This window comes from Furipterus horrens, unplaced genomic scaffold (assembly GCF_987537825.1).
Source record: "Furipterus horrens unplaced genomic scaffold, mFurHor1.1.pri manual_scaffold_10, whole genome shotgun sequence".
Lineage (NCBI taxonomy): Eukaryota > Metazoa > Chordata > Mammalia > Chiroptera > Furipteridae > Furipterus > Furipterus horrens.
Window position 1 is genome coordinate 28,928,586 of NW_028327180.1, and position 12,491 is coordinate 28,941,076.

Below are 12,491 nucleotides of genomic sequence, written 5' to 3' on the forward strand. Positions count from 1 at the left end.
GATTAAAATCATAGATCATGTTTCCGAGCCTTGCGAGGGTGATCCCACAGTTGGTTGTGGGTCTGGCGCTCCTTCTATGACAAAGTCAATACTTCCAGGAGTCATCAGACTATTTTATTTAGTCACCATAAAGAGGGAGAGGTGAAACTCCCCCCACAAACTCTTCTAAGAAGACTTGAAACTTCTTTGGGAACTAACCAAATAAAGTTTGTTAGTTGAAAAGATAAAATGTAGTATAACCACCAAAATGACTATTATGGACATTTTCTGTGAGGTACATGCAAAGAATTTTTATGAAGTAGATATTAAGTCAAATGTGCCCCAGGCTAAAGAAAAAAGAAAAGGAAAAGAATAGAAAACAATGTTAAGGACTGACACAAGGAACATATAAAGGATGAACATCAAATTTTAATCTTGAACCTTTTCTCCAGTCTTCAAATTATTAACATGATAAATTGCAATTTTTTCATTACCCTATCAATGTGTAACAAGTCCTTGTTACAAAATCTCCATCTATTGTCTCAAAAAAAAAAAAAAAAACCACAATAGAAAACCCATACATTATATTATCTAAGTGATCTATTAACAGATGAAATTTTAACCAACTTCATACCAGGAAACTGTTAACAGAGGGACTCCAATCACAAGGCTTAAAATATGGAGAAAAGACAGGTACAAAATTACCTTAAACTGTAGTAGTCTTTTTACTTTTTAAAATTTTTATAAAATACACTAATTTCCCAAAATAAAGAATATTATGACACATTGGTGTCAACTTACACAGATGAAAGCTGATGCCAGCTTTTTTTTTTCTAACTAACGTTCATTTCACCAAACCTTTATATATTACATGAATATCCAAGTAAAGTTTTTTTTAAAAATTCAACACACAGGAACATAATGTACAGTGTCTTATAAAAAAAATGGTTCATTTAGGAATGATTTCACTTCAACCACATAATATATCTTTTTAAGACCATGAAACCTCTTGCTATTGCAAGAAAACTTTTCAGTTCATATTTCTATTTCCCAGTTATAATTCTTTAAAAGTAAGCAACGACAAGGTTTTTGTGTTTGTTCATGAGAAACCTGTAGCTAGGATTTTATTTACTACCAGCTGTCTACCCTCCTTCTGTTGTTTAGGATGGCCAGGCCCATGGCTGTGTGGAACGGGAACAAAATGGGTAGGAGAGGCCAGTGACATCAAAGAACGGATATAAAAAGACAGGCTCAGCTGGATCCCGCCACAATTGCAAGGTGTGGGCACCCTCCTGCGCGCCAAGCCTCCCAGAGCTGCAAGAGAACAGTTTCAGGAGCAGCCCCCTGGCTCACCCTTGACACCCATCAGCTGGGAGGACATAGAAAGGACCATGTTCACTCATGACTTTCTGTCATGGCTGATGGACACCTCAGCCAGGGAGGGAGTAGGTGCACTCAGAGAAAGTGGTCAGTAGTGGTTCTGGGGAAGGAGGGGGAAAAAAAAGTACTGTTTATTTTACAGTTCCTGTGTTGGTCAACTGAGTGCAAACTCACCTCAACAGGAAGTTGCAATGAAATACATAGACCATGCACAGCCTAGATTACTGGGGGAATCCAGGAACACATGCAAAACGGTGGGAGAAGACGCATGGGTGAACATAAACGTTTCACAGTGTTTCTTACAGCCTTTGACTTCAGCACAAGGGCATCACTTACCACCACTATCTCACAAATGCTTGGTTGTGTCCTGGGCATGCAGATCACTTAAGGGAAAATGGGCAAATTACATTTCACAGCCATTCTCAGGCAGGAGTACAACTTCAAATTTTCCAATCCCCAGCCAATGAATTGGCTGCTTCTCTTAGAAAACTAAATATATTTCTGAATACATTTTTGTTCAAGGGTTGTGCTTTCCTCTTTCTTATCCTTTCACTGATTTCATTCTAGGAAAATTAAAAGCCCACAAAATTAAATTGAGGACTAGGTCTTAAGGGTGATTCCTGACCAAACCAGAGAGATAGGTAATCGTTAACTTCTCTTTCCTCAAGTTTCTGTCTCCTGACCCCAGGCCCTTATTGATATTGATTCAGTGGCATGTTTTGGTTTCCTGAAGAGGAAAACCAAATCAGAGAACTGGCATTTCTGTCTTAAAAAAAAAGCCAAAAACAAACAAACAACAAAACAAAAAAACCCAACACCGGTGCGGGGAGAGGAGGCGTTCATTCTCTGTTACAGAGACTCTCTTGCTCTCAACAGGAGATAATCCAGCTTCTCCTTAGCTATCATTTCATAAATTAATAATTCCTTAAAATCATAATCCAAAGAATGTATCTATTAGAAGAAAAATTCAAGTTTAAAAAAAGCAAATAAATTAGTTAAGCCTTGTAAACAATTGTCCACTTTAGCTATATCTCTTTAAAAAAAGAAAAAGGTTTCTCTGTATAGTACATCAGACAGAACAAGGCACACCTTATACATCAGAATCTCCAGAGTGACAAAACCCACATCCAGGTCTTCTTCACACTTCCTGCTGGTCTCAATGTGCCGGGGGCTCTGGGGTCACATGCCGATCCTTTGCTCATCTCCTCACCACCTGGAAGTCCACAGATGTGCTCTTTCCATTCCATTGCGTTGTGCTATTTTGTTGAGTATGTGGTTTTAAGCCTTCTCAATGTTAGTCTGTTCAGATGTTTTCCACGAAGCTTCCGGGGAAGAGGCCAGTTTTCCCATTACGTTGTAATGTGCCTTTGAACCAGCCATCCTCTCGTTTTTTATGAACAAACACAATATCTCCTTCCTTGAGTTCAAGTTCGGCCTCACTCTGGGGAGGATAGGAAACCACCACCCTGTGCCTGGAAAAAAGAGATATCCTTTAGTTAAGGCCATTCAGAGTAGTGATAAAAAATGGTGTATACAAACAGAATAGGAAGTAGCATGAGTTTGTTCATAATGTTTATAAAACAACTCGAAATTCAACTATTCCCTGTTAAGTAGACTTGGTAGTAACAGTTTTGTGATGCTTAACAGCCCACTATTCATGACCCAGACTGGTTTTCTGAATGCCATTCTTGTCCCCTTGGAATCTCCATAATGCAGAAGAAAAGTTCTATTCCATTTCCCTGGAGGAAACGTCCTTTCCTTTTCTTTTCCCCAAGAAAGGAGCAGATTTATTTGATTGGTGAGACTGGGAAGAGTAGCGAGCAGGTGGGTTCCGTCCTCTCTGAAGGCCTGCCCCAGGCCCAGGGGGCTCTCTCCGCCTCTCCGTCCCACTGAACACACAGTGGGCCAGGGCTCAGGCCTACCTGCTAGAAGCGGGACTGAAAGTCCGTCTCTCTGTGTCCCTCACACTGGGGCTTGACACAAACAAGGCAGCACACCTGAGGGAGCTCATCTGCTTTACATTCTCAAATCTTCCCCACACCGCCCCGCCCCGGGGCAGGTTGTCCTAAAGTCTAGACAGGGAGGGGAAAATTGTGGCCACAAATTCAATCCAAATCCACCAGTAATGAGACTAACGTTCTTATCTCCATTAGTATAATAGCGGTGTCTGTTTCTCCATTGGTTCTCAACTTGGACATCAGAGGGAAGAACTGTAATTATCACTTAAAAACCCCAGAAGCCTGGTTGGTTTAATGTTGTCTATCCCATTTACATGCGGAGGAAGATGACTTGTTTCATGCTCTATATCCTTTTATCTCTTTTTATTTTTCCAGCATTAAGGCCCTCCTTTATTCTTCTCTTGCTTTTTCCAACCTCCAAGATGGCCCCGGTGAGCCTTGCCCCTGGTCTTCATACTCTTGTGTAGCCTTCTACAACAATCTGTAGTGATAAACTGTGTGGTCAGTAATATATTGTGAAAATGACAGGGTGTGATTTTTGAGGCTAGGTTATAAAAGGCACGTGGCTTCTATTTTACTTTCTCTTGGATGTGGGCTCTGGGAAAAATCAGCTGCTATGTCGTGAGAAATTCCACATCCCTGTGGAGAGAACCACGTGGTGGGTATCTGACGTCTCTTTCCAAAAACCAAAATGAACTAGCCAACAGGGATGACAGTGAGCCTCTTTGCAAGTAAGCTCTGCAGCTCAGTCCAGCATTCAGAGACCTGTAGCTGAATCTGACACCTGGACTGGAATCTCAAGAAATATCCTACGCCAGAACCACCCGGAGAAGCTGCTCCCAATTTCCCAACCCACAGAATTTGTGAGAGAATAAATGTTTATTGTTTTAAACCACTAAATTTTGGGGGTAATTTGTTACACAGCAGATTACAGAATCCACTCTTGATTGTAAGTAAATAATGTTATGACTCAAAAACATGACAGTGAGAACAATTCTACAGAACTGTCCCCCAATTCATAAAACCCATTAGAGTATCATCCTTCCAGAAGATTGCTAGCTTCACCCATCTCCAGTCCATAAAGATCATAATCCATTCTCATTAAAAAGGACCAAGCAAGAGTTCCAGGTTGTTACTCTATTAAAAAGGCATCTCTGCAAAGGTCTAGTGGCTGCCCAAATAATTCCAGAGCTTCTTTGAGCACACAGACCAAATTATCCTCCAAGATGTGAAGCAAAGGCACAAAAAGGAGGCTGGCTTATCATTTCTAAGAAAGGTTTGGTTAATTCAAACATGAATATTTATAGACAACAAGGCGTAGGGTTCAGTCAAGTATGGAATGAAGGCAGAGGCAATGCATTGTTGGGGAAGCCTTGGCCTGGCGTCTGACACAGTCTTAAAAGTAACTTGGGCCAATTATCTCAGCTCTCTCGGTCTCAGTTTGCTCATCTGTAGAATAGGACTGGACTGAGTTAAACAGGTATTATCATGTAATGTAGTGAGAGTGTGAGATGCTCACATAGTTCACACCCCATTATGATCATATGGCTGAGGTCAATGCAGGCAGGGGTCAGGTGCTTCAAGGAGGTGAAGAATGGGCCAGACTTAGTAGCTAGCTGGCCGCCACCACCACCCAAGAAACAGACTCAGAACACAACCTAAAGGAGCACTGCCTGATACAGAGATCTGACAAACTTTAGAATGGCATAGTTAAGGTTTTGGAATCCCTTCTCTGACATCTGTAAAAGGAAGACAAATAATTTCATCTTGGACTTATCTGAAGGAAGGCACCCAGACGAGATTTCTCAACTCTGTTGCCGATCTGCTAACAATCCATGTAAAAAGCAATGTAAACAGTTGCCATTTGGGGAAAATAAAATTTGGGAAAAGCTCTACAACTCTGGGAAACAAAGTGTACCAGGGACTCACATCATTCAGAGTAGATATCTGATGAAATATGTTCCCCACTAGATCTCTGGGAGTTGCCTTCCAGGGAAAATGAAACAAAATTAGTTTTTGAAAAACTTAAAGCGAATTAGATGAATATTTGCATTTAATGAAATGCACTAAACCAAATTTTGTCAAAAACTTTTTGAACTAGAACTGCTGCTGGGCTATGAACATTATCTTCCTGCTCCGTTCCCGGGGGAGCACATTTTCATTGCTAAGTTATAAACCTCCAGGGGGGTGGAGTGAGAAACTATGTGCATAATGGAAACTGTGACACAGTCTTGATTGTATGAAGACTACCAGGTGCAGCAGTCACAGGCTCTACTTAGAAACTGTCCAGCTCCGATTCTGGCCTGGAGCCTTGTGAGGTAGTCTGCATACAGATTTCTAATACGAACTCTTGGAGCCAGATACTGGGCACAACTGGCCAGCTATCTCAGGCATGGAAAGGGTTTGCCAAGTAGAATGTTTACAGACCAACAAACAGATGTAAAGCACAGCTGTAGAGGTCCTTCCCATCTGCTGCTGGACTCTGCCTCACTCAGGTTATGCTTGTCTTGATTTGAATAGGGCTTTTGGGAAGTTCTGAATCTCAGGAGTCAAAGACTTCTCTTCCATGACCTCCATGGTAGGTCAAAATCCTCCCTCAAAATCTGTACCCCGTCCATTCCTCTTTATTGTCATTGCCACCATCCTTTATGGACAAACTCATTACTTTCCACCTAATCAAATCATGTACCTGTTCTCCTTGCCTCAGATCCTTCCCAGTCTCCATTCCATTCTACACTGACCATATTTATCTTCTTAACTGGAAACTCTATTTGTAATGACCTGCTGCTCAAAAATCGTCATCAGCTTTGCAATGCCTGTGCATAAGGTAAATCCCCAGACTGGTATGTAAGGCCGTACACGATCTGGCCTCAGTCTCTCTTTATAGCTCTAGGTACTATTATCTCCATGAATGTACCAAACAGGTCTCTAAACCTGAACACGTCTCCCAGATAGGACCTTTACTTCCCTGACTCCAAACCTGGGGTCTTGAGGTTCTTTCCACTGGGAACTGCCTTTGACGGCCTCTCTGCCCATCCACACCCTGTCAGCTTCTCAAAGCTGCGCTCCAGTCACCCCCTGTGAAATCTTTTCTAGCCTCAAGGCTGGAAGTAATTTCATGCTTGACCAGATCCCAGAGGCCTCACATATATTTTGTATGGCACCTGGCCCAGTCTACATTGTATTATTGCCATCTGCATCCCTGTCTCGTTTATTCTACTGGACTGTAAGCTGCTCGAGGGGGGAGAGGATGGTAATTCACTTATGTGCCTTGTACCATTTGGCCGAGCACATATGATAATTCTCAATCAGCATGCTGAACGACAAAAAGAAAAGGCCCAATTACAGTGAAACTATTTTTTAAAATGTACAAAGGTCTTTAAAAAGGAATGTAATTCTGACCAATAGTACAACGCAGATGAACTGTGAAACATTATGCTAAGTGAAAGAAGCCACCCAGAAAAGAAGAGCATCACACAATTTCACAAATGCCCAGAACAGTCAGGCTCACAGAGACGGAGTGCAGAATGGTGGCTGACGGGCTGGGGGAGGGGGAGGGAGGGAATGGGGAATTGGTATTTAATGGGTGCAGTTTCAGTTTGGGATGATGAAAATATTCTAGAAATGGATAGTGGTGATGGTTACACAATGATGTGATATATTTAATGCTACCATATTTGAAATAGGAAAAATGGCATATTTTATATATATTTTACCACAATTTTAAAAATAAACGAATGAATGAGCAAGTAAAAATAATGGAAACATTAGAGAGAGAGAGAAAAAAAAAAGTAAAAACATCCAAAACTGAGTGGTAACTTGGTTGTGGGCAAGTACTTCCTGCTCTCTGTGAACAGCGCACCGGGGAGGCAGTGCGGCGTGTACAGCGTGGCTCACAGCCTCGGCCCTAAATGGGCCTCTGCCTCTTGTGGCTGTTGGACACTAATTCACTTTTTGGTGATAGTTCCCAGGGTGGAATTTGAGAGACAGAAGCTTGCTCTAGAAAGACACTCCACTGACTTCCCAATGCCAGTCTTCCTGGTTTGGGCTATGGTGTTCCGGCTTCCACCTAAATGGGCACTTGCAAACTTTTATTAGTACACATTTTCTATTTCCTTCATTTTCCTGGCCCCGCTTGCATTCTCTGTAGTTGATACATTTTTGTTTCTAATCTCTCCTGATATAGTCCAAATTGGACCCCCTGTGGCTCTGGGAGGCATTCTGCCCATCACCCTGGTCTGGGTGGGTATCCATTTACAGCTTTCTGTTAGCTGCTACAACAATCTAATAGCCAATTAAGTATTTTACTGACAAAACCATACTAGCTCTCTTTGCCTTTTGCTGGAAGTCCAAGTAAATTATGTCCATTGCTTCACCCAGTGGGTTCACTGTCACTGATCCCAATTAATCATGCTGGTTAGGCCGACTACCTTCCTATAAACTGGAGAGAGATTTCCGATCCCAGTCTATTTTGTACATTTCCAAGTGTTCTAGCTTAATCCCTGGTCAGAGATCACAGGTTCTCTTCTAATGCAGGAGATGGGTTTATAGGTATATGGTTATCCGTTTAATTCCTAAACTTACAAATATACATGGATATGACTTGCTACATCTCCTTAAGCCCTTTGCCTATATATTTTTTAGTAGAAGACAAAAAAAGCTGTCATGTATACTTTCTTTTATTTGTCATCCCTTCTGAAATATTTTATTTCTGCTGTTTGCAATTTCCTGATTATTTTTTCCTCAGTCCCTGTAAAATAGAGCCTAAAATATTTGCTCTATTATTTTGGCTGTCATCAATTATACATTTGCTGCCCCCAGGATACAGCGTTATTTCTTGCTTGTTTTCTTCAGCCTCTCTGACAAACACAAAAGAATCCTTTTGTTCCTCAGAGAATCCTCTGGGCTACAAGACCTGTCAACACACCTCAAGGTTCATCCCTCCTTATTGTGAGATCGTTTTAAGTCTCTCTCTCCCGGGAAGGCCTCTTCCACTGACAGCGGGCTGTCCTCCTCACATTCTTCCACTTTAGATTTATGGGACAGGGTCATGGTTCGAGAAGAAATGTTATGTTTCTTCTCATTATAATCTGCAGATGAATCCTCTCTTATACTATACCAAGACTATGCACTAAAAAATAGTTCTATGAAATTCTATCAGTAAAAATTCTACCAAAAAACCCTAGGCATTCCATTCTGCACTTTGCCAGGGCAGGAGTTGTTGATATTGAGACTGTGAATCAAGGAATCTAGGATCCTGCAATGCTTTCTGAAACATAATGATGTGAAAGTTAATTGTTCCCTCCTCTGTAGCATTAAGCACTTTTTTTATTGTGCTGAAAGTTTTGAAATATCGAAAGTGACATAGTCGGTAGCTTGTTGTTAATGAAAAGATTTCATTCCCAGTGAATAATAGGATGTTGTCCCCTACTACTTGTTTCCACACATTTTCCTATTGTTTTTATAGTGAGGCAAACCTAAGACTCCAAGTTAAATAAATATTATCACCATAATTGTATGAAGGCAAACGGACTGTGAATAGATGGCCAGGCTGGCAATCACATTTAATATTCCACTGAACACATGGATTATAAAAATATAAACTGGGGCAGAAATCTTCTCCAAAGACTCCTTCCCCACTTGTAAAAATGGGAACGGTTCTATAAAAAACATGCCAGAGAATTCCAGAGTGCCCGTGCCCATCTGTCCCATCATTAAAGTCTCCATGTTCCCTGACTGATGCATCCCGCGCTCCCTGAATGCTATCACCTGTCTGCTCTCCTTTTTCAGATGCACCGAACAGTGGGAGCCTGCTGTTAGAAATGAGCTCCTCTTGAGGAAGGGGCTGGGATGCAGAAGCCATGGAGACTGAGGACATCTGGCAACTGAAAAGGAACACATGGGTTGGGGGGAGGCAGGGGAGCAGTGCCGGGGCCAGTGCCGGGGGTGGGGGGGGCAGCGTCTGGGCAAAGCGAATGAGCACTCTGAACAGTCGCACCAACACCACAAATGACAGGGAAAAGAAGAGAGCGACTCAGGGCATGAAGGGAAAACTGCAGATCAATGCCGGGGGGTGGGGTGGGGGGGCAGAGGAGGAGCCTTTGTGACCAAAAGAAAGTAAACAAGTCACTGGACTAACTCCAGGGATAGAGGCTCCATCCCTGGAAAGCAGAGTGATACTGCAGAAAATAAGGTTGACACTCAGAAAAGGAAATTACGTGAATTCAGGACAAACTAGCAAAGCTTTACAAAGAGCACAATAGATGAGGGGATGGACAGAATTTTATTTGTGGGGAAAGAGCACTTTCTGGGGTAACATCTCATTTCAAAACTGATTTTATAAGGGTTTAGAACTACAGAAAATTATCTCACCTCATTATAAAAATATACAATAAGTTATGTGTTTTATACTTAATGTACATAGTTTGTTTAAAGTTTATTCTTTTATAGTTTATTTTTTGGGTAAAATATATGCCCAAAAATATATGAATGAAGACCTCAGACTTTGGTGGGTACAAATGTTCATCTGAAATACTGAGTTAAGAGGAATTCAAGTCATTTTAAAGTATAGCACTTTATAGCAAGATTTCAAATCAATAATAGGAAATGCTCCCTAAAAGGCAACACCCCCACAAAAGAGAAATGTCTCTTATTTATGAAATGCAGGTACAAAGGGCATAAAACTTATGAAAACAGTCCACTATTTTTAGTGTATTTCATGATGTTTTCCTGGGGAACGTACAGTACTTCATTTTTAATTCAGAGAATCCTAGAAGATATTTGCTTATTAAATATATTTTCTTTCCTAATTTACTCCTATACCCTCCAGCAGCTGCATCAAACAGAACTGCTCACACTTCTAATTGTGATTCAAGGCCAGAATCACAGGGCTATTGCTCTGAGTGTAACCGAACCAAGTCAGTGGATCAGGATGGGTAATAGGTCTCTCATAACTGAGCCACGCTCTTCTGCCTCAGGAAGAATAAAAAGAGAATCCTCTTGGTTGGTGGAATTCTCTAGCTGCTTTACAAGTAGCAGGTACTAGTGAAAAAAGGCAAAGGATGAAGCAAGGGAGCGATCGCTGGCAACAGAAGAGAAGCAAGAAGAAGGATGAAGTGAACAAGTTTCCAGGGATTGACCAATTTCATCCAGATACAATTCTGGAGTGGTAGTCTGGAGAAACTACACAAAAAGACGGCTGGAGGCCTAAACCCGCGGAACGCACACAAGAGGGAAAAAGCAGACGAGCGTAGGCTACACAAGTGGTAAAAGAAAGCCAATGCTAGGCTGTTATTACATACTTAGTTTTAAAAAACTTAGGGGGATGTGAAAAAATATCTTAGATATCAATAAATATTCCAGCACGAAGCTTGCCACGCAGTTCTTAGTTTTCTCTTGGAGAAACACTGAACTCACCTTTCGCAAACAACAGGCCTAGACTCATTCATGACCGTGCCCAGGGAGGAGCAAGGCTGCCGAGGAGGTGGGGCGATGGGAACAGCAGAGTCCAGGGAGCTAGTCTTGCGATGAAGAGCCTCCTGGGCCAGAGCTGCTCCTGCAGCCACTGCCGAGGAGGCGGAGCCTTCCCCGTCGGCGGGGCAGGAGCCGGCCCTGCCGTGGGCGCCCCCTAGCGGCAGCTCCGGACCCACCGCTCCCTGCAGAGGCAACTCGCTGCCCCCCAGCTCCACCTCCAGGGTGGGAGAGGCTGGAGGGGATACTCGGGGCTTCCGTTTGGTGGAGGCGCCAGACAGCAACTTCAACAAACCCTTTCTTTCTTTCTGGAAGATAAAAAAAAAAGGTACATCAATTGAAGACAGACAGTAGTACTGTTGTGTTGTAATCTACAGGGCACCGTAGTTTCAATTTTTGGTTTGATATTTTAAAATTATTTCTGGGGTGATTTTGTTAACCATAAGCTACCTGTCAGTTCTGTGTGGTATTAACCAGACAGTGTGCTGCTCTTTCTCCCCCCTTTCTGCCTGCCTGTTTTTGCTTGTTTGGGGGCATTTCATCGTTCATCACTATCTTCTACTGAGGTAGGATGAGCAGATAAAAAAGACATAAAGCAAAAAATTCACCAATTCACATCTCAGGCTTGGTGACGGCAGGAGCAGACATTTTAGGACAGAATGGAAATTTCAGATTATGGATTTAATCTCTTGAAATTTTGCCTATCCTAGTTCTTGTATGCCGAATTAAACATAAACTTAAGGGCATTTTACTCTCTATCCACAGACTTGACTTCTTATATTTATAGGTAGTGATGTCTTGATGAGAGTTAAGGGCTAAGCTACTTCTCACGTGTCACTTTTATAAAATCTAACAAGCCAAAACTAACAGAAGTCAAACCGTTTGTATTGTACATTCTTATTTAGAAAGCCAAAAACAACTCTACAAAAAATTTAAAGAAAGCTTCAGTATAATCAAAACCAGTGTATGTCTCTTTTTGCAAGCAAATGTATAAATAGGAATTTTTCCCCAGCAGTATCACCCCAGAGAAGCCATCTCTTGAGTCTTTGTCTCTTTTGGCAGTTTTGTTCTTTGCTCCTCTCGGAAAACCAGATCTACAGCTAGCTCCCCTTCATTCCCAAACCCAAAATGTTAATGTTCTTTCTGATGACCAAGAATAGGTAACAAGCATCACTTTACAATGTTTTACTAAGATGTCAAATACATCAATTAGTCCCCTAAATGGAAATATGGCTTGAAAATAAAACATTTCATAGAGAAACAATTCTTTAGAAAACTCTATTAGGCAAATTAGAATTATTGAGGTTCCACTAATAGAAAAAACAGAATTATGAGGGGCCGACATGGAGATGTAACATTGAGGAATTTTTCTTGGGAATATGGGTTAGTTCACACTCAGGAGAAATCCCTTGGGGAAAAAGAGAGTCTGACTCCATAATAATACAGTGTCATTAGACACAGAATGGCAGGAAAAAAGGAAGAGACAGAAGTAATCATTTATCAAGCAATGAAAAGGCATCTGGGGAGACGGCACCACCACATGCCCCATTTACCTAACGCAGCTCACAGGATGTGCCAACTCACGGGTGAGAAACAGAGGAGGGGTGAGACAGTGGGGATACTGTCATTTCTGTACACGCTCAACTCAGGCTGCAGATGAGAAAAGCCAATCAATCAACTGCAGAACCTCTTTCTCCCCAGCGC

General features: G+C 41.8%; 1 protein-coding gene across 1 annotated transcript in view; it reads right to left on the reverse strand.

Annotated features, from left to right (window-relative positions):
• Positions 1-390: 390 nt before the first annotated feature.
• SH3RF1 (SH3 domain containing ring finger 1) overlaps positions 391-12,491 on the reverse strand; it is a 152,086-nt gene continuing 139,985 nt past the window's right edge. Inside the window, exons 11-12 of the mRNA XM_090288850.1 lie at positions 10,734-11,095; positions 391-2,831 (exon numbers count right to left, since the gene is read on the reverse strand). Coding sequence (XP_090144976.1) covers positions 2,663-2,831; positions 10,734-11,095 — 531 coding nt within the window. The 3' untranslated portion in view covers positions 391-2,662. The remainder of the gene's footprint in view (positions 2,832-10,733; positions 11,096-12,491) is intronic.